Source organism: Mus musculus, chromosome 8 (genome assembly GCF_000001635.26).
Source record: "Mus musculus strain C57BL/6J chromosome 8, GRCm38.p6 C57BL/6J".
In the NCBI taxonomy this organism is placed as follows: Eukaryota; Metazoa; Chordata; class Mammalia; order Rodentia; family Muridae; genus Mus; species Mus musculus.
In genome coordinates this window covers 70,360,889-70,382,161 of record NC_000074.6, presented here as the reverse complement: position 1 = coordinate 70,382,161, position 21,273 = coordinate 70,360,889, and the positions used below count along the sequence as shown (strand labels likewise).

General features: G+C 52.9%; 1 protein-coding gene and 1 long non-coding RNA gene across 4 annotated transcripts; one reads left to right on the top strand and one right to left on the bottom strand.

Moving 5' to 3' along the window:
- Positions 1–95: 95 nt before the first annotated feature.
- Comp (cartilage oligomeric matrix protein) lies at positions 96–8,614 on the bottom strand. Of its 2 annotated transcripts, NM_016685.2 has the most exons (19): positions 8,515–8,614; positions 8,224–8,309; positions 7,738–7,789; positions 7,188–7,357; positions 6,295–6,432; positions 6,046–6,120; positions 5,807–5,965; positions 5,620–5,724; positions 5,419–5,526; positions 4,906–5,065; positions 3,430–3,548; positions 3,212–3,264; positions 2,947–3,128; positions 2,590–2,768; positions 2,433–2,481; positions 1,861–2,057; positions 745–917; positions 351–490; positions 96–276 (listed from the first exon to the last, which is right to left on the bottom strand). In NM_016685.2, exons 1-19 carry the CDS (start codon positions 8,588–8,590, stop codon positions 230–232), a joined length of 2,268 nt encoding a protein of 755 aa, NP_057894.2. In that variant the 5' UTR covers positions 8,591–8,614; the 3' UTR covers positions 96–229. The 2 variants fall into 2 exon arrangements, with proteins under 2 accessions (NP_057894.2, XP_006509602.1); XM_006509539.1 differs by lacking the exons at positions 7,188–7,357; positions 7,738–7,789; positions 8,224–8,309; positions 8,515–8,614 and adding an exon at positions 6,574–7,181.
- On the top strand, positions 7,302–14,694 carry Gm51533. 2 transcript variants are annotated; one of them, XR_003947399.1, is made up of 4 exons: positions 7,302–8,696; positions 9,657–9,714; positions 10,428–10,561; positions 14,667–14,694. It is a non-coding gene; the product is annotated as a predicted gene, 51533 (long non-coding RNA). The 2 variants fall into 2 exon arrangements; XR_003947398.1 differs by lacking the exon at positions 14,667–14,694 and adding an exon at positions 13,240–13,482 and having other exon boundaries at positions 7,307–8,696.
- The last annotated feature ends 6,579 nt before the right edge of the window (positions 14,695–21,273 follow it).

The following is a 21,273-nucleotide window of genomic DNA, read 5'->3' as shown; positions in this document are numbered from 1 at the left end:
GCCCCTGACAGTCTCAGTGACTAGAGTACAGACCCTAGGGCCTCCTGGAGGCCCCTCCACAAAGTGCCCCTTTAGCAGCGACCAAAGCCAGCCAGTCCCCCACATACGTACTTTATTTGCCTCTCCTCCCCAGGCCAGACACCCCTTCAGAGGGATGCCAGACCCCCCCACACACACACCCGTAGCTTGTGCCACCACAGTCCATCAGGCAGCGGGACCCCACTGGTCCCTAGACTCTCTGCAGCCGGTGACTCTCGTAGTCCTCAGGGATTGTATCTGCAGATTGGAAGGCAACAGGTGAGAGAGGTTTCTGGAGCCTTTTGGGTCCAGCCTGCTGGCCCCTCGCTCACCATTGCAACGGTAGCGCAGGTTAGCCCAGATGATGTTCTCTTGGGAGAAGCAGAAGACACCCAGGCGGCCACCACGCATGGCCGTGTCCAACACCACATTGCTGTCAGCTACTAGCTCAGGACCCTCATAGAACCGCACCCTGTGATAAAGGACTATTGAGGTTGGGTTCCCTGCTTGCCACCCCCTTCATCTTTAGTTCCCACTCAAAATAAGGGCTGGTGTTGGGGCCCCTGCCTCAGTTTCCCTCTGTGAGAATGTATGTCAGGTGCCCTGTACATAGGAGGTATTGGGGTTCTGGCATCTCCCCGTAAGACCATGATGTACTGTAAACGGAGCCCGTTTCTCCTGGAGCAGCAGCAAAGCACAGCTCAGCAGCAGCAGGGCCGTGCCCACCTGATGTAGCCAACTTGAGGCCGGTGCTGCAGGAACCAGCGGTAGGATGTTTTATCCTTCCAGCCCACGTTTCGAGGATCCTTCCACAGCAGCCGCACCTGGGATGCTGTGTCCCCCGTGTGCCACAGTGCGTTTCGGAGCTGTTCCCCGGGACCTGTAGAGGACTTGACAGCCTGCCACAGGCAGGAGAGGAAACAGATCAGAGCCCTGTCTGGTAGATCAGGTGGGAGTTATGAGTGGTTGGAGTATAGGGAAGGTCCTTGCTTCAAGAGGGCAAGTGAGAGCTCTTGGCTGGACCACTGTGGGTAGTGGAGCCAGGAGTCTGTGTGAATTCTGGAAATACAAATACAGGGATACCTTAGGGGATCTAGAGGGCCTGGCTCCTTATTAGGAGGCAGCAGCCTGCTGGGATAAACTGGGGTCTACAGACCTGGGGACCTGTTGTGAGGTGTTTATAGGAGGATCTGGGGTGTCCAGGGAAATCTAGGGCTCTGTGACAGGCTTGGGAGCCCAAAGGGACATGTGATGATCCCAAGGAGTAGTTCCCCCCCCCTTTTTTTTTCTTTTCTTTTCTTTTCTTTTTTCTTTTCTTTTTTTTTTTTTTTTTTTTGAGACAGGGTCTATCTTCAATTTTTTTCTCTCTGAGTATGCACGTTTCTGAACCTGTGTGGGTGCATGCACATGTGCACGAAGGGCAGAAGCTGTCGGAGTCATCCTTAAGTAGCTTTTCTATCCTGTTCCATAAGGCCTGGGGTTTCCCAGTGTGGCTAGTATATCTAGGGATCCTGTTTCTACCTTTCAAGGCTGGAATTACAGGTGGATCACCATCCATACCCAGCATTTAGGTGGGTTCAGGGGGGTCCAAACTCCAGTTCCCTTGAGTGTGCCCCAAGCACTGTAACAAGGCAGTGTCTTCTCTGACCCTCCAGAGAAGGTATTTATGGGTCTGAGAGGATTTAACCCCGTGGCAATGGTGGTGGGAGGGTGGGGGCTGGGCACGAGAATGAGGAGTGGTGACAACTTTGAGGGGCATGGGACAATGCTGGAGGGCTACGAAGGCATTGGCGGTGAAGGCTGAGGAGTATATAATGTGTGTGGGCACAGCCCAGCCAGCACCTTGAGCTGAATCCCTGGCTCAGCCACAGCCCGGAAGGGATTGGCCTGCCAGTACGTCTGCTCCATCTGTTTCCACATGACTACGTAGAAACTGGAGCTGTCTTGGTAGCCGAAGATGAAACCAGCATAGTCATCATCAGTGGCGGTGTTTACATGGAATGTGCCCTCGAAGTCCACGCCGTTGAAGGCTGTGTAACCTGTAGGAGGGGAGAGGAAGGGGGTCTCCAGAAGCATGCTTGCTCTGGACACCTCAGAGTCAGGCCCTGACCCTCCAAACAAGACCTGCTTCTCCAAACAAGGCCACACCCCAACATAGCATTGGCCACATCCTCAGACACTTCCAATCCCTAGCTCTCAGGGGTCACACGTCCCACAGCAATGCCCCAAAGGCCCCACCCAGCCCTTCCTAGATCCTGACCAACCAGCCCCGTCTCTCCATGGCCTATGACCCACCCACCTATGACCACTCAATACAAACTGCCATTTGTCCTAACCCCCTTAGCCCTACTCTTCCCATGATTAGAGTGGCCAAGCCCTCCGTGATCACGCCCCATAGCCCTGCCCCGCCTCACCCACAGCCAGGCCAGGGTCACTGTTCATGGTCTGAACGATCTCCATTCCCTGGTGAGGTCAGAAGAACAAGGGGCTCAGGCCAGCGCCGAGTGGTGGAGGTCTTGCTGAGGCGGCACCTGGGCCCCCCCTAGACCGCTACCCCAGCCCTAGCCACACCTGATTGAGCACCACCCAGTTGGGATCGATCTGCGCATCACCCTCGGGGTCCAACACAACCGTCTGGAAGGCCCTGAAGTCGGTGAGGGTGACCTCGGCGTTCTCGGGGCACACATCGATCTTGTCTATAACCTTGTCAGCATCGAAGTCACCCTGACACGCGTCACCCACGCCATCCCCTGAAAGAAGGTAGGGCTCAGCTCAGCACCCCCCTCCACCTATGCTAACTGCTGACCACGCCCACACCAGGCACCTCTGCCTCCTCCTTACCAGCTGCTGGCCACACCCACATCTGTTACTGACCAAGTCCACACCAGAGACCACACCAGCTAATAATCACGATCACTCCATCCTTACGGTCATTGTCCTCTTGGCCAGGGTTAGGCACCAAGCGGCAGTTGTCCCGGCTATCAGGAACTCCGTCATTGTCATCATCGTCATCACAGGCATCGCCCTTGCCATCATGATCTGAGTCCTGCTGGGCACTGTTGGGTACTGTGGGGCAGTTGTCCCGGGAGTCCTGGTGACCATCCCCATCCCTAGAGTGTGGAAATGGGACGTGAGACTCTGGAAGGGGGTTGTCATGCAATATTCCATTGCTACCTTCCCAAGGGCTCCTTACTGGTCTTGGTCACTATCACAGGCATCACCCACAAAGTCGTGGTCCACATCCCTCTGGAATGGCATCAAGGGTCACAGTCAGGGCTAGGTACTCAGTAGTCATTCCCATTCCAACTCTACAGCCAGGTCCTTCCCACCCCAAGAACCCCCACCCTCAGAATGCCCTTGGCAGGATCCATTATGCTCCCCAAACTAAAGTGCACATAGAAAGTGGCCCACCTGGTCTGGGTTATCTTTCTGGGGACAGTTGTCACAGGCATCCCCAACACCATCACCATCACTGTCACTCTGGTCAAAGTTGGGCACCCGGGGACAGTTGTCAGCTACATTTCGTATTCCTGAGGTAAATCAGAGAACGAAGGTAGGATCCTGAGACTAGGGCCAGGCTAGGATGGTACCGTCCCAACACAGATCATAAGGGGTCGATGACCAAGGGGTCTGAGATTGCCCTCTGGGGCTGGTGTGGTGAGAGAGAACTCACTCTTGCAATGCAGGCAGCCCTCTGACCTCCATGTGTGTGTCATACCACTCTTGCACACACATGCATACACAGGAGCATGGACACAGGATAGATCAGTTACATTACAAAGTTGCTGGGCCTGTTGGCACTATGGAGGCAGAGGCAGGCAAATCTCTGTGAGTTCAAGGCCAGCCTACTCTACAGAGTGAGTTCTAGAACAGATCAAACTACACAGTGAGACCCTGTCTTGGGGGAAAAAAATCAAATAAAACAAGATTTAAAAAAAAATAAAGTGAGGAAAGAATTTACTGTGCTTCAGAGAGAGAAAGAACCAGCAGCCATGTAAGATCTTGGGCAGAGTGGTCATTGGCCTCTACCCTGAATGGGCCTGGGGTAGCAGGCAGGAGATCAGAAATGCAACTAATCTTGGGGGGAGACTTAGGGTGCTGAGGTGGGAGTGAAAAGAGGGGCACAGGGGCCGAGGAAGACTTAGAAGAGCCTGAAGCATACTAAAGCATACTAAAAATTGCACTAAAGCATACTAAAAATAAGTTCATGAAAAAAAAATTAAAGTGAGGCATAGTGGCACACTCCTTTAATCCCACACTCAGAAAGCAGAGACAGTCAGATCTCTGTGAGTCTTAAGCCAGCTTGGTCTATAGAGTGTGTTTCAAGACCGCTGGGGCTACGGAGAGAGACCCTGTCTCAAAAACAGTAACAACAATAATGTCAAATAAAAAAGGATGGCCAAGGGCTGGAGAGATGGCTCAGCGCTTAAGAGCACTGGCTGCTCTTCCAGAGGTCCTGAGTTCAATTCCCAGCAACTACATGGTGGCCACAACCATCTGTAAAGGGATCAAATGCCTTCTTCTGGAGTGTCTGAAGATAGCAACAGCAACAATGTATTCACATACATAAAAGATAAGAAAGAAGGATGGTCAAGCAGGACACAGTTGTGCACACCTGTCGGTCCCAATACTCAGTAGGCGAAGGCAGGAAGATCAGGAGTTCTAGGCCATTCCCTGCTATGCATCATGTTGAAACCCACAAGGGATGTTAAACTGGGTACCCCACCCCTCATGTCCCAGCCCTCTTCTCTCCCAGACCTGGCTTCGTGTTTCCCTCTGCTTGACTTTAGCCACACCAGGGCACTCTAGACCAAGCCACCACTCAGTTCCAAGCCTTGCAGTTCACTGAGAGATGGGTTCCACCCTTCACTCCCCAGCCATGCTCACGGTCGCCATCTATGTCGTCGTCGCAGGCATCGCCCCGGCCATCCAGGTCTGTATCTTTCTGATCGTCATTCTTCTTGGACCGGCAGTTGTCGCAGGCATCTCCCCACTTATCACTGTCCGAGTTACGCTGGTCTGGGTTTCGAACCAGCGGGCAATTGTCCTAGAAGGCAGGGCAAGTAGAAGGCAAAGTCAGCATGAGACAGAGATCATGTCCTAGTTGCCAGACAGGGAAGTAGAAAAAGTTCTGTCTTCCCGGAGCTTACGATGTAAAGAGAGAACAGACTCCTGCAAGTAACCCTTAGTCTTCCACACTGTGTCACACTCGCGAGAACACACGTGCGTGCACATACCCACAAATAAATACATAAATAAATAAGTTTTAAAGACCCATTTTTCAGACCAGCCCATCTCCAAGAAGGTCTGGTCCCTCTGCTGGAAGCTAGATAACTAGCGTGACCTTAGAGGTCACGCTGCCACCAAGTCCTGCCCACGGACGATCCTACACAGCCTTACTTGCTCGTTAGGGACTCCATCCCCGTCCGCATCCGGGTCACAAGCATCTCCGATGCCGTCCCGGTCCACATCCTCCTGCCCCGAATTGGGCACCGTCACGCAGTTGTCCTGGGAAGCAGGGATGGGGGGTAGGGTGGGGTAAGGCTCGTGTCTACCTTGCTCACCACACCCTCCCGGTCACGCCCTCCTGGTCACGCCCACCTTGCGACACTGGCGCTCTGAGCAGCGAAGCTTCTCGTCAGGAAAACCGTCCAGGTCCGTGTCGCGGCCGCACAGGAGCCCGTTGCCGGCCCAGCCAACTGCACACTGCATAGGGGAGACGGTGGAAATGTCCACGTACGCCGGAGCTCCGGGACCCCTCTTCCACGACCTTTGCTTCTGCACTCACCACGCAAGACCTCGAGCCATCCCGCTCCAGGACGCAGTTTGCTTTCTCATGGCACGGGCTGGGTGACCCATCGGGGCAGAAGTGCTGCCCACGCCGCTGGCAGCCTGACGTCTGGTCGCCCACGAAACCGGGCTGGCAGGGGCCGCACTGGAAGGAGCCCTAGGTGCAGGCGCAGGCAGTCAGCGGGTCACCCATTTGGGCCTTGATGGAGTCAACCTCACCATCCCTGCCTTCCTTACCCGGGTGTTGACGCACACGGAGTTGGGAACGCAATTGTGCTGCCCGGTCTCACACTCATTAATATCCGTGCAAACCTGAAGGATGGAGACAACGGGCAGACAACACACGTTTCCCATGGGTCACGCCTCTTTGCAACCTGTCCACCACCCCACCCCCGCTGCAAGAACTTTCTCTTTGGAGTGAGTTTTCTGGACAAAATGCCTTTCATTCCCTTCTGCCATAAATGTAGAGTCCCCAGCTTCCCTTACTTGTTTGTTGGACTTAGCGAAGGTCAGTCCCACGCCCTCGTGGGTGGGTCCGCTGAACCCAGGGGGACAGGCTTCGCAGTGAAAGCCAGGGCTGGTATTGATGCACCGCACCCGCGGGAAACAGGGGTGAGCATTGCACTGTGAGAAAGAAGCACACAGGATTAGAGGCCCCAAGCTGGACCGCCAGAGCCGCACCTTGGGGCTTCCCGGATGTGGACAGGGGTTTGTTTTGTTGGAGACAAGATCTCACTGCTTAGCTCTGCCTGCTCTGGAACACACCATGTATACCAGGCTGGGCTCGAACTCAATGCAGAGAATGCAGATTGACATGCGTCTGCATTCCAGGGCGCTTAAGGGCCATCTTCAGCCAGCTCTTGAAATAGGGTGCCACACGGGATAGAGAACCCGAGGGTCGCTGACGACTTTGCCTTTATGGGCATGGAGTTGTGACCTCTTAGGGATGAGGAAATGAATTTGTGGGGCGGGCATCCCCAGCCGAGGGAGGAAGTGGCCGCCTGGGCGTGCAGGCACGGCGGCGATTGCCCCGTCGGGGAGGGCGACTCTCCAAAGTAGACACGTGGTCCGGTCGAGGACGTCCCAGTGGTGAGGAGGGTTGGAGAGAGACACCCCCGGCGCCCAAGTGGTCGTTGGGGTGGGCGTCGGTAGGGACAAAAGGAGTGGTCAGAGTGTGTGTCTGAGAGAGTGATGGAGTTGGCCTGGGTGGGCCCCCCCTGTTAGACGTGAGGTCTTCTGGTTTGGAGCCCCGGGCTGCGAGGGGCTGGTCCAGGAGAACACCCTCAGTAGATGAGGGGGGCGTCGTCGGATGGAGGGAATTTGTGGTGGGGTCGGCCCGGGTAGGGACAGGACGGCGGGGGTGTGAAGAGCCCGCGCACCTCATTAACGTCGGTGCAGTGCGAGCCGTTGCCGGTGTAGCCAGGAGGGCAGGGGCCGCAGCGCGCGCCCGTAGCTGTCTCGGAGCAGACTACGCCGGGGAAGCAGGAGCCGGGTGCGCAGAGCGGCACTGGCCGCACGCTCAGGCCTGGAGTGCGTGCGGGCTGCATTCCTGCGGACCCGCAGAAGTTAGGCCACGCCCCGGAGAGGAGCCAACCTGGGCCACGCCCAGAGGAGGCGCCTGTCCGGCCCCGCCCACAAGATGGGCTTGACCCCTCCCGGGGTGGGGCCGCTCAGGACCACGCCCCTCGGGGGGTTCGGTTTAGCCCAAGCTGGGACTGGGCAGGTCCGAGCGCGCGCCCTCCGGCCGTGCGGTCCTCCTGCCAGCCCTGTCGTTGGTCTTCGCGCATCTCCCAGGCCTTCTCTCCGTCGTCCAGTCCGCTCTGTCGCTGTCTGCTTTCGCCCCCGCCAGCTTCCTTCCCCAGCCCTTTTCCTCCGTTTCGCTCTGTGCCCCCACCCTTCCTCCTGCCCTTGGGTCCGGTCTATGCTCACCGCAAGCATCACATTCCATCACCGTATTCTTCAGGAAGGTGATCTCCTTGACCTGCCGGGCAGGAAGTCAGCGGGACCCCTTCCCATGCGCCTCCTCTCGGTCCCCCTCCTCTTCCCACGACCCCTCTTCCTGGGAAGCCCGGTGCCCACAACCACCCCCTTTACATCCGCCTTTGCACAAACCCATTCCAGAGTCCCTGTCTCCCTATCTCTGACTCTGTGCATCTAGTCCCAGAATCCTGTCCCTGCCCCTGTTTCCATCCTCTCTGTCCCACGCCCTGTCCTCTCTTCCCTGCTCTGTTTTTCCTCTCTGTCCTTTTCTGTCCCTTCTGTTCCCCGCTCGTCACTGCGATGTGCCTTCTGCACCTGTTCTGCCCCGCGCTGCCTTTCTCTCTCTCTCTCTCTCTCTGTTCTCTACCATTCTTAGTCCTCTCTGTATGCCCCTGTCCCTGTTCTGTCTCCACGCTGCTGTCTCTGTTTCCTTACCTGCTGTCGCAACAGCTCTCTCACGTCTTGCAGCGCCGCATTAGTCTCCTGAAGTTCTCGCAGCATCTGTGGGGCCAGGTCTCCACCTGCGTCCACAGGGGCCAGTGATGGGCGACCCAACCACTCCATCACCCCTCCCGCCACCTCCGGGGCCATCCAAGCTCCACCCGCCGCTTCATTTTTCAGGAACCCCGGACGTTCCTGGAGAGCAGACCCCAAGTTCTGAGGAGCAAGAATCATGAGCCTGGAGGGGCCTCCTGTCCAACCATGTCCCCTACTAAGCGGCTTTACCCAGCGGGATCTGGCCCTGGCCTGTCGCCCGCAGGATAGCCAGGGCGAGCACTAGAACGCAGGCAGTGGGGCCCATGGCGGCGGAGCTGCAGCTGCTGTCTGCGCCTTCGAGCCCGCGGCCTATTTATCCCCGCGCCGGGTCCGGGACAGCCCCCGCGGCCCTGCCCAGAGCCCGCCACAAGGTAAACAGGCCGGGCTCTGCATTCAGGGCCGCGCCCCACAGCCCTGCGGGATGACCCGCAGCTGATCAGTATATGGTGGGGTCTGAGGAGAGAAAGGCATGAGCCTTGAAGAGTAAATTGGGGCTCTCCACTCACTCTGGTTCACCACTGAGTGCCTGTTGTATGCAAGACAATCTTCATCTGTCCCCGTAGATAGCATTGGGGAAACAAAGTCATAAGTATTCAAAAGGTCCCAACTCACCCACTCTGGCTCCCACACTCCCTCCGCACTTCAAAGTCCTGCAAAAGGGACCTATGGGTGTGACTCAGCCCAGGTCAGCAGGAGGTTGTGAGGGTTCCTCCGCCCCCCTCCCCGCACCTTCAAACAAACAGAATTCTGAATAAACGATGTCCTTGCCTCAACTTCCCCTTTTGCACTGTTGAGGAGGCAGTGGTGGTGCTGGGGATGGGGTGGAGGAAGGAACCTCAGCTTCCCTGGGGTTCTCTTCTCACTGGACTGCACTAAGCTTTGTTCCCCAGCCACCAGGGAGACAGCCTGTCATAAAAATAAGACTGGCTGGGAACTGAAAATCTTTCCCGGGCCAGCCACACTCTGAGCTGTAAAACACCTCAGCTTTAACCCTCTCCACCTGGCCTTCCAGGACTCACAGCTTACATCTGTAAACAGAGAAGCTGGGCTCAGGGGAGGGGGGCTGGCCCACTTGGGGCTGCTGCAACCCAAGAAGATCTCTTGCTCCAAGAAGAAACCATGGAGGGCTGCCTGGGGGAGACAGACAGTCCAGGGAACAAAGAGAATAAAAAGATCAGTCATAGGAAGCAGGGGGGTTAGCTCCAGTGGTGGGGGCAGGGAAAGAGGTGGAAGTTGGTGGAGCATGTCGGACGGAGGGTATGTGCTTGTAGATTTCTGGTACATCCATGTTTTACACAAATGTGCCTGTTGTGGGTCATATCTCCTACTAGGTATCTGCTGGGGAACACTGGAGGAAGCAGTCCCCGGCCTCTGTCAGAGGCAGCCAAGGTGGGTCTGGAAATGGTTACACTATTACCCAGAGGTGGTGGGGATCTAGTGGGAACTGCTGAGCAATAGTCCTCAGTAGGAATGAGCCTGGGATTCTTGATAGATGAACACCACACATACAGTGTGCTGGCAAAATCCTGGGGCTTAAAGACAATCAGGGAGTGAGGCTAGCCAAGAACAGTGCCCAAGTTGTCTTTGGACTCACGGGGGCAGGGGGTGGAGGGGGACGGAGGGCAAACAGCCCTGCAGAGGAAGGCTGGAGGTGGCTGTGTTCCGAGAGGCCAGGTCCCAATGGCTGAGCTACCTCCTGTTTTCTTTGGCTCCAAACACGTGTGGGGCTGTTCTTGCTGACCAGCGCTGGAATTCTCCAGAAAACCACCACTACTGGGCAGACTTGTGGCCTCCCAAGTGCCTCCTGCAGCTGAGGCAAGAGCACACAGCAGCCTAACGGGTGACTGCCACAAGTCAGGCATGGGGCTGGGGCTCAGGACCATGTCGCTGGAGCCACAGCCACAGTTGGGCCCTAAAGGGAGCTGTGGGAAAGGGAGTCAGAACTGAAGGAAGGGAAGGAGCTGAGCTGGTGCTGAGGACAGTAGGGAGGGGACAGCAGGGAGAGGACAGCCTGGGCTCACCCCTGCTGCTGGCTTCCATAGGGCAGGGACCCTCTCCCAGGCTGTTTGTCCAATTGTAAGTGCCCCAGCTTCCCTCTGCAGGTATCTTCCCAGGCCTATTGACTACCTGCCTGCCTGCCTGCCTGCCTGTGGCTCACCTCTGCCCTTCCACAGCAGACATTTGCTCCTCCAGGCCTCCAGTACTGTCCAAGCATGGTTCTTCTTTGATGCAGTATGTAAGTGTTCATCTGTAAATCAGAGCACCCACAGCCTGCACAGCCTGTGAGGATCATTAGTGGGCTGGCTCCCATCTCAGCCTGGCTCTATAACTTGGAATTTACACACAGAATGTTCTAAATGGGTTTTGCTTCAAGCATTTTGTAAGTTTGGTTGTTTTGCTATTCCTTTTTTTTTTTTTTTTTTTTTTTTTGAGACAGGGTTTCTCTGTGAAGCCCTGGCTGTCCTGGAACTCACTTTGTAGACCAGGCTGGCCTCGAACTCAGAAATCTGCCTGCCTCTGCCTCCCAAGTGCTGGGATTAAAGGTGTGCGCCACCACCGCCCGGCTGTTTTGCTATTCTTGTGACAGGGTCTTCTGTAGTAGCCCAAGCTAGCCTTCAACTTAACTCTGTGTCCAAAGATGACCTTGAACTTCTGATCCTTCTGTTTCCATTTCCTAAGTGCTAGGATAGACTGCAGACTCTATCCAGCCAGAGATGGGTTATATCCATATTTTCCTCTAAGGAGAGATGACCCAGCTTGATGGCCCACACCCAGACCTGGGGAGCTACACACACACACACACACACACACACACACACACACACACACACACACACATCACCCCTTATACATGCAAACAATCCCACAGTAGGCCCCCACATACACATAGCCCCCCCCATATTCACACAATGCCCTACACACATACACATCCTCAGCCCCCTCACACACCCATACATGACCCCACCCATATACACCCGCACACATCCCACATGAATCCAGACTTAGCTCTGGCCCCAGGCAGGCAATAGCTGTGATATTCTGGAACTCATGAGTCTGGGCCAGTCTCTCTTCCCGACATCCAGGCTGAGTGGTTCCAGGAGCCCAGCCAGGCAGGGCCTGCTGGTGGAGCCCCAGGGGCCCTTTCAGATTGACGCCTGCTGGGCCAGGAGACGTGTGGCGCCCAGGCTGCCTGCCACCGCCCAAAGGAGAAATATGTGGGGCATAGCCTGCCCAGCCACAGCCTTGGTCTGGGGAATCCATCAGGCCAACAAGGGGGAGGGTCACTTAGCCATGTCCACATCCCAGGCCAGAATTACTCTCCATAAATAAGGACCAAATCCAGGGGTCAGGGAGCGGTGTCTGAGGCCTGTGACTGCCTAGGCCTTCAGCAAGCCCCACCTTCCTCAGCATAGACTTTCCATGGCAGACTTTCCTCAAGTGAAAGACAACAGTAACTATATAATGGTTACAGTGTTACTGAGCAATTGCCATACTGTGGAGGTCTGACGACAAATGCCAGGGGTAGACCTTAGGTCATCAGCAAGCACCTTCACCTTTGGAGCAATCTTCTAGTGGGAAGCAGGAAGGAGATACACGTAGTTAGTATACCAAAAGTTGTATTTTACTCTGCTGAGGGTCATGGCCCAAGGCTCACATCTAAGTTCCTAACTATAGTCCTAAGCCTGTCTCCCCAAGGCAGCTCACCCATGCAATCATGTGTCTTAGCTGATTGTCAGGCCCAGATTCCAACAGAAGTCTCTGATTTGAGGGCCAGGATCCAGATCAAGGTGACCTCTCTCCAGATGTGCAGAGCAGAGCTGTGCAGTGGGCATCATGGGGTTCTAGGACTGTGTCTGGTTATCTTGAGTGTGTGATATCACTGCATTCTGGTTATCAGGGGCAGCCTTGGGGGTAGTGGGGATCTGACTAAGCTATCTTTTCATGTCTAGAAGGCTTTTTCTATTATGCTCATATACCAGTCTTGACCTTGGTTTTGATTCTTTGAGACAGAGAGTCTCTTTATGTAACCTTGGCTGTCCTGGAACTCACTGTGTAGAGTGTAACTTTAATTTTTTCAAAACCTATTTTTTTAAAGATTGATTGATTGATTGATTATAAGTACACTGTAGCTGACTTCAGACACACCAGAAGAGGGAGTCAGATCCCATTACAGATGGTTGTGAAGCTACCAGGTAGTTGCTGGGATTTGAACTCAGGACCTCTGGAAAAGCAGTCAGTGCTCTTAACCACTGAGCCATCTCTCCAGCCCTCAAAACCTATTTTTAATGATGGTACTTAAATGCTTTAACCTCTCTTTAAGCTCTCACCTTTCTTACTCTCTATCTCCTTTTCTCTTTCCCTTCCCCCCTCTCCACATGGCCATGGCTGGCCTCTCTCTTTCTACCTTCTCTCTCCCTGCCTTTCTACAATAAAGCTCTAAAACCACACACACACAAAATGCTTTAACCTCCCTTGTAGCCCACCACCTACCAGAGGTAGTGGGAAAAAAAGAATACAGGGGAAGTGGACCTGTTTAGAAAGGTTCTTTGGAACAACTCCTGTCTGGATTGTCTGGAAATCAGCAGTTCAGTTCACAGGTCAGCAGTCAGTGGCAGCTTGATCCACTTGAAAACACTTCACAGATACACCAGCAATTCAGTTCAGTAGAGTTGGGTTAGCAGCAGTGGTACAACCTAACAGAGACAGCTAGGCCTCAACCTCAGCCTCAGCAAGAGGGACCCAGAGGGACAGAGAGATGCCAGGAGTTCTCTGCTGTGCTTCTCACTGAAGCAAAGATCAGTGAATGGAGACCCACATGTGTTGCCCAGCTAGCAGCACCAGCAAGCCAGACCCTCCTCCGGCACTCTGTGGAGTCCTATTTATATCTCTCCAATCATCATATGTCCTCCACAGGTCTCGAATCAGCTGACATCACTCTACCAATCGACCTGTGTCTAGAGAATCAGCAAGAGGCTGAAACACACTACCAGAAGTTTTTTTTTTTTGGTGCGTTTCTCTCTATGGAGTCCCGACAAATGCAGCTCAACAAATGCAATGTAAGATGATAATACATGCATGCTGTTAACAAATGTAAGATGACAATACATGGGCTGGAGAGATGGCTCAGTGGTTAAGAGCAACGACTGTTCTTCCAGAGTTCCTGAGTTCAATTCCCAGCAACCACATGGTGGCTCACAGCCATCTGTAAAGGGATCTGATGCCCTCTTCTGGTGTGTCTGAAGAGAGCAATGGTGTGTTCATATACATAAAATAAATAAATACATCTTTTTTAAAAAAGATGACAATCCATGCATGTTGTTAACAAAGAATTTTTCATCACAGAACATCCTTTGTCCTGTGTCTGCTTCAGGGAAATGTTCCTTCACGTGTTTACCTGAGCAAAACCCCATTCGACACAACTGACTTTTCAAAGAACCCTTAAGTTTCTACTTCACAGACCAAGCTGGCCTCAAACTTAGAGACCCACCTGCCTCGGCCTCCCAAGTGCTGGGATCAAAGATGACTGCCACTAGGAGTCATCTAGTGCCCCCAACGTTGGTCTTTGAGATCCTGTTTCTCATTGGCTAACCTATGAATCACATGGTTTCTGGGGCTTGAGTTCACACCTCGTGCTAGTGTGGCAAGCACTTTACTTTCTGAGCAGTCTCTGCAGCCCCTACAAAGCCTTTCTTCTCTCTGTACCTCTCCCCTGCCCCAAACACACACACACACACACAAGGGCACATATACACATAGGCACACAGTCATACATATATACACACAATAACACACACATGCATGTATATACAGGTGCACACATGCTCACACACACATGAACATATATACACAGGCACAAACACAGGGAAACATGCTCACATACATATATACACTCACACATGCATGTGTACACACAGGTACAAATGCTCACAAACATATACATATTCATTCAGGCACATTTAGAAGTGCATATGCTCATACACATATATACACACATGTGCATATATACACACAAGTACATACACACAGGCACATACACTCAGTTTCATACACATATATGTGCATACACACTTGAATTTACAAAAAAACAGCTACATTTTTTAGGGCCAATGCGAGAATCAATCATATTCAGGCAGTTTTCTATGTTTCAAACTCACACAAACCTTGCAGGGAAAATATTAGAAAAGAAATTGTATGGCCCAGAATGATGGCAGGAACAAGGGAGGCTGAAGCAGGAGGATATAGTTCTAGGCCAACCTGGGCTACACAGGGAGACTGTGCCTCAGAAAAGCACATGGATACTCTGGCCATGGCAGCTCGTGATTGTATTGTATTTCCTCTAGCCCTCAGGAAATACAAGGAGGATCTGGAGTTCGAGACCAGCCTCGGATATGTAAAGAGTTTTGAGACCAGCCTGGGCTATAGGAGCTATTATCTAAAAAACTAAAACTGCAATTAAAATACAATTCTAGTGGCTGAAGATGGAGCTCAGTTGTTGGAGTGTTTGTGGTTCAGTAGATGGGGTACTTGTGTCTCAGTTATTACAGTGCTTGTGGCTCAGTGGGTAGAGTGCTTTCTTGGCATACAGAAAGCCCTGGCCTCCATCCCCAGTGCCACATGAGTCAGGTGTGGTAGACCATGCTTGTTGTCCTAGCACTGAGGAAGTAGAGGCAGGAGAATGACTCCTTCCAGGTCACCTGGGCAACATAGGGAAACTTTGCTCAAAAGCAGCAGCATTTGGGCACAAGCACACACCTGTCACCCGAGTCTTTGGCATGGAAGAAGGGAAGATCAGGAGTTTGAGGCCAGCAAGCTCTGTGAGACCCTATCTCAAAAACGGCCTCACTCCTTGCCCCATCCCCGTGGTCACTGGAGACTCAGAGAGGGAAGCTTCGCTGCCTCATGCTAAAGACACGGGTCACAGGAGAAAATCTGCCCCAGGTTTTGCAGTTGGCTGGGGACAGTGGGTGTGGAGTCAAAAGAGGGGAGCCCCAGGGCCTCAGTGTCATACCCCACTCCACCTCACAGCAGTGCCTCAGTGCCTGCACAGTAGGGCCCTTGTTCACCCAGTGATGAATGGAGCAGAGACCGGTGTATTTATTCACCTGGCGGTGGCCCAGGCCTGAGGAAGAGAAGTGGCCACAGGGCTTGGCAGCAGGTGTGAGACAAATGTCAGATGTCAGAGGCTGCTGTGTAGAGGGCTCAGGCCATGATGTGAGGGGCACTGAGTTGTGGAGATGAAGGTCTTGTAGACCTGGGACCCCGGAGGACCAAGAAAGCTCAAATCCTTGCAGGTAAGCAGGTATCTATCTGTCCCAGAGAGTCCCAAGCCAGGACACCACAAATGCAAAGGTCCTGTGGCCAGCCTGGCCTAGGCATCTGAGGCAGGTGAGTGGTTACCTGTTCACAGACAGGGTAGGGGAGGATATGGGTGGTGATGGGAGCCAGGCAGTCCCAGCATGCACCCTGGAGTCATCTGGCTGTGAGTGTGGGGCATGATCACCTCCAAATGGCTTGTTCTTGTTACAGCTATCATCTGGTGGTCTCCACTGCACCCCAAAGCAAGTCCCAGCACAGCTCTCCCTTCTTTCAGTCACCTGGATAGTGCAGTGAACAGAGTGATTTGCCACATCACCAGCATCGAAATGATGTGAGGAAGAGAGGACAGAGGAGACAGAAGGGGTGGTGTGTGCACAGATGGATGGGTGGATAAGCAGGTGGGTGAGTGGGTGAGGGGGCAGGGGGGATGACTGGGTGGGAGGGTAGATGGGGTGGGGGTGGCTGGGTGGGTGAGTGGGTGGGGGTGGAAGGAGCAGGGGTAAGTGTTGGGTCCAGAGTAGGGGTGAGGTGAGAGCCACGGAGCATTGCCTATCATGCTTCAGTGGGTCCCTGTGATAAGGCTTTTGGGGACTCAGTCATTTGAGCTATTGACCCTGGTAGATATCAAACTGCCTTCACCTCCATGTGGCCCCTCTGTCTACACTTGCCATGTGCAAAGGTGACCATCCTGGCCACAGGAAGGCTGCCACTGGGTGCGGCTCCAGGTCTGGCTTTGGTTGCTCCCCTCTTGTCCTCTGTTGGGTACCAGGCAACTGTGAGTGTCAGGGAGCAGCCTGCTTGGAGCAATCTCAGCCTGTTCTTTCCAAATGTCTGGCGGTCAGCAGAGGTGCCAGGGCTGTTTCATGTCATCCTTACACTGTCACAGCTTCCAACCATGTCCAGGGGACACTTGTGTTCCTTACCTTGAGTTCCCAACGGCTGACATGGGTATATGCAGGAAGGCTCATCAGACCATAGGGAATATCAAGTCTGTGCCAGGCACAATGGCCCAGCAGGCAAATGAGCCAGAGAGGGCAAGGCATCTGTGCAGGCCGTGCAATCAGAGCCACACAAGTTTGACTGTGAGCTCCACTGTCCCTTTTCTTACTTTTTTTCTTTTTCTTTTTTTTTTAAGATTTATTTATTTATTATATGTAAGTACACTGTAGTTGTCTTCAGACACTCCAGAAGACGGAGTCAGAACTTGTTATAGATGGTTGTGAACTACCATGTGGTTGCTGGGATTTGAACTCTGGACCTCTGGAAGAGCAGTTGGGTGCTCTTACCCACTGAGCCATCTCACCAGCCTCACTTTTTTTCTTTATGTTACAAATTATAGTGCATGATGACAAAAACATTCAACTTAAAAATTCACTGTGCTGGGCTGGGCTTGGGCTCAGTTGGTAGAACACGTATACCTTAGTTCATAGAGTGCTTGTAGGTCAGTGAGTAGAGTGCTTGTGGCTCAATATGTAGAGTGCTTCAGGGAGAGGATATAGGGGGCTTTGGGGATAGCATTTGAAATGTAAATGAAGAAAATATCTAATAAAAATGCCTTAAAAAGGCAATTTTTAAAAAAATGCGAACAACAAAATAAAATTAATTAATTAATTAAAATTTCAAAACAGTGGAAATAAACACATAAAAAGAATTTAAAAGACAGATTGGAAGCTATTAGAAAAATATGTAGAGTGCTTGTGGCTCAGTGGGTAAGTACTTGTCTCTCAGTAGGTAGGTGCTTGTGACTCAGTTGGTAGACTGCTCTGTGGCTCGTTGGGTAGAGTGCTCGTAGCTCAGTTGGTACAGTGCTTGTAGCTCAGTTGGTACAATGCTTACTGGAGAGTACACCACATTAGCCAGCCATGATGGCTCATGCTTGTAATCTCAGCACTTAGGAGACAGGCAGAAGGATGACAAGCTTTAGCTACACTTCATCATGAGATCATGGGTAAACACCTGGTAAGATAAACATGCAGCTTGTCCCTCTAGAACCCTGAGGTAGTGTGCTCGAAACTTGGTTCTAAGCTTTTAGGCACACACACACACACACACACACACACACACACACACACACACACACACACCAGAGCCTAGGAACAGCTCACCCATGGTTAGACCTTCCTGGCCCACCATACCACATGGCCCCAGAGTTTCAGCCAGTGCCACATCTGGATTTTGGACTTGGCCCTGGCATCCAGCCACAGTACACAGATCCAGGAGGAGGAAAACACGGGCCTCTTCCTTTCAGCACTAAGGTCAGAGGTCAGCTTGGCTCAAGCCTCTGCTGGCCTCGCCACAATGGACACCATCCAGGCCCAGTCCCCAGCAGCCATGCTCACCCATGAAGCTCACAGGCATCCAGTAGGGTCAGCAAGCACAGCCCTGCAGTTCCTGCTCAGACGGTAGTGTGGCTCGGCCCAGGGGGCTGGATTACGGCTCCTCTCTGAAGCTGTCTTTTCCTATCAAGAACCCAGTACCCTCAGTGCTGGCTCCAAGACCCACCCCCAGGAGGTCTCTCTCTCTCTCTCTCTCTCTCTCTCTCTCTCTCTCTCTCTCTCTCTCTCTCTCTCTCTCTCTCACACACACACACACACACACACACACACACACACACAGACCCACATACACACACACAGACACACACGTTCTCCCAGTAGCCACACCCTGGTCCCAGCTGGAACACAGACTGACCTCTCTCCCACTATAACCCCAGCACATAGGAGGCAGAGGCAGGAGGATTAGCAGAGTTCAAGAGTCGCCTGGGCTGTAGAGTAAGATCATGTCTCCAAATAAAACAAAAAGAAACAGAAAAATATTATGAATTAGGCCATGTTCCTCCCTCTGCTCACCCACCCTTCATAGCTTCCTTTTGCCCAAAGACTATATCCCTGTCCTTCCTCCACGCATGAGGCCTCCTGTGAGCAGATCTCTGCCCACAGGCACTTCCTGACCCCAGGGTTTTTGCACAAGCTGACCTCTCTGTCTGAAAGCTCTTCTTCCCTGCTTCCATGCCTCCTTTTACCTTGACTTAAATGTGTTTTATCTGTTGCTAGCATAGCTAACACAGCAGAGAGGGTAGTGTCTTTTCAGGGACCATGTGACTTGCCAGACCCTATGATTTTGAAAAGCATCTACCTCCTTCCACTCCCCCGCAACAACCCTCCAGGATCATAACACACAATTTCAACATTAGTCAATGCAGACTGGTTAGAGCCATGATCGGGGTGCACATACAGCTCTGGGAGGGTCATGAGGAAGACCCTCTGCACTGTGATTGGAGGAGAGATAAGAGTCAGGACACTGGGAGTGCTGAGTCCATTATGGGAGATGTGGAGGTGAGGAAGGAGGTCTCTTGGCTGGGCAAGCAGGAGCAGAAGGGGCAACAGAAGTGTGTGTGCACCACGTCCCAGGCTCCATCTCGTGCTTGGTACAAACACCTTGGAGCAGTATTCTGTGAATTCCTGTGGAGAAGAGGCTAGAAGAGACAAGGCCACCCACCATCCACACACCACAGAGATCAGGGAGGTCCTCTGTCCTTCTACAGACCCTCTCTGAGCACACAATGGGCACATAGGCCTCCCAGCAGGGCTGCGGGTGCCCCTGGGTCCTGCCCCCTGCCCCTCCTTCCCCCAGGACCTGAAAGAGCTCTCTCCTTGTTCCTCTGGAATTTTCCTCCTGCTCTTCCAAAGCCTTCAGGAACACATTAAAGGAAAATATTGCCAGTCTAAGCAGGGTGATTTTATGGCTGTCAGGGGCCCAGAATCAGACCAGAGAGTGGAAAGGCCTGATCACACTACAGGCTTTCCTGCCAACCGCTGAGACCTGACCCACCCTCCAAGCCGGCTCTCCATCCCATCCAATCCACCCCCAGGTTCCCCTGACTGGGAAGGGGCTGAGAGAAACAGACATGCAGGCTGATGCATTTTGAACTGTTTATTCAGTCAGCAAATGCTGGTGTATCTGTGTACTGTGTGCTGAGGTCTCTGTTGGAAGAAGCATTGTTCCCTGCCATCCCGGGGCAGGCCATGGAACAAGAGGAACCAAAGTTCAAGGTCATTTCAGATACATAGTAAATACTCGGCCAGCCTGGGCTACATGAGATCCTGTCTAAAAAAGATACATACACAGCCACAGCCACCTCCACTCAAACCAGCAGCAGTCATGGCCACCTCAGTGTGTGTCTGGGACGGGGACATAGTATTTAATCTCCTTTTCTCTTACCGTCTAAACAGTACAGTGAAATTCCATCTAAAGATACCTTCCAGTTGTGGCTCAGAGTGGAGAGGGGCCCAGAGGCACTTTCCTTCTGTAGGATGGATGCCCCGGCCGCTCTGAATGGCAGCCTTGAGACTCTGTGGGAAGTGGAGCTTTGAGGCCAAGCCAAAAGCCAGCTCCTGACACCCCTGCACGTCCCCAATAAAGCCACTGTGGCTTCAAGGTTCACATGGTCCCCCAACTGCTGAGCCCACCTTTCTGTTCAAAGAGCTCTCTCAAAGAGAAGCTAGGAGTGTTTTAAACCCACAGTACCGTAGGCAGCTGGGTGTGGCCCCCGCCGACAACAGGCTGCTTTGAGCAAGGAGACCCACAGCCTGATGCTATTCCTAGGAAGTGGAGTCTCCAGGGCCCATGTGGCTGCAGCTCAGGGAGGGTGCCCCTGCCAGGATGCAGAGGTTCTTGCATGAGCGACTGGGAGGGGACTATGAGGTCCTTGGCTGTATCTGTGCTCAAGGGACCTCTCTCAGTGCAGAGGAAAGTGCTGTTTTTCCAGAGCAGGACACTGGAACAGGAGGATGCCAAGAACTTCCAGACCAGCGGCGAAGAGCGGGGCTGGGGCTAGGCATGCAGAGTGGGTTAGATCACCAGATGACCAGACAGACAGGGCTTCGCTCCACCTGGAATACAGCAGGACTGAGAGAGGAAAGACAGACAGAGACAGAGAGGCAGGGACAGAAAAAAAAAAAAAAAGCCGAAGACGGGCTAGAAAGATGACTGGAGTTCAGAGCACTGGCTGCTCTTGGAGAGGACCTGGATTTCAGTTCCCAGCATCTGAATGGCGGCTCACAAGCATCTGTTAACTCCAGATCCCATTTCTGGCTTCTGTTGGCATTGCACATACCTGGTGCACAGACACACATGCAGGCCAAATGTACATACATGTAAAAATAAATAAATCTTTAAAATTAATTTTAAAAAGGAGGAAACAGAGAGAGGCAGAGACTACAAGCATGATCCTTCCAGCTTTTATTTGAATAGTGAGTGGACTGTGGGCTATTCAATGGATGCTGCCAGACGTGCCCAAGTGTACCCCACCTGCTACTCTGTACAGGGAGTGGTCAGTACACTGCACTCTGTGGGGTGTCGGGGCCACTTGAGCCCTATTCACAAGGAAGGCACAGAGACAGACACCAAGCTATTTCAGATCACGCTGCCAGCAGAGGGAGCATGGCCATCAGGGATCCACACTTGCCCTTGTCAGGAAAGCTCCACCCAGAATCTGAGCTGAGCTGCTGCTGCCTCCTCCTTTCCTTTCTCTCATCAAAGACAGAGACACTGAGGCAGGGACAGAAAAAAACAAGCCCATGAAATCGCTAGTAACACTTCCCTGTGCCCATGCTAGGTAGGTGTACTATT

What these genes read in the sequence shown, in the direction of transcription:
- Comp (NM_016685.2), bottom strand. Translation starts at nt 8,590, where the DNA reads ATGGGCCCCACTGCCTGCGTTCTAGTGCTCGCCCTGGCTATCCTGCGG. An exon ending in AGAAAGATAACCCAGACCAG is followed by an intron (nt 3,265 to 3,429) that starts GTGGGCCACTTT and finishes ATGCCATTCCAG; the next exon opens with AGGGATGTGGACCACGACTT. An exon ending in TGTGATAGTGACCAAGACCA is followed by an intron (nt 3,129 to 3,211) that starts GTAAGGAGCCCT and finishes TCCACACTCTAG; the next exon opens with GGATGGGGATGGTCACCAGG.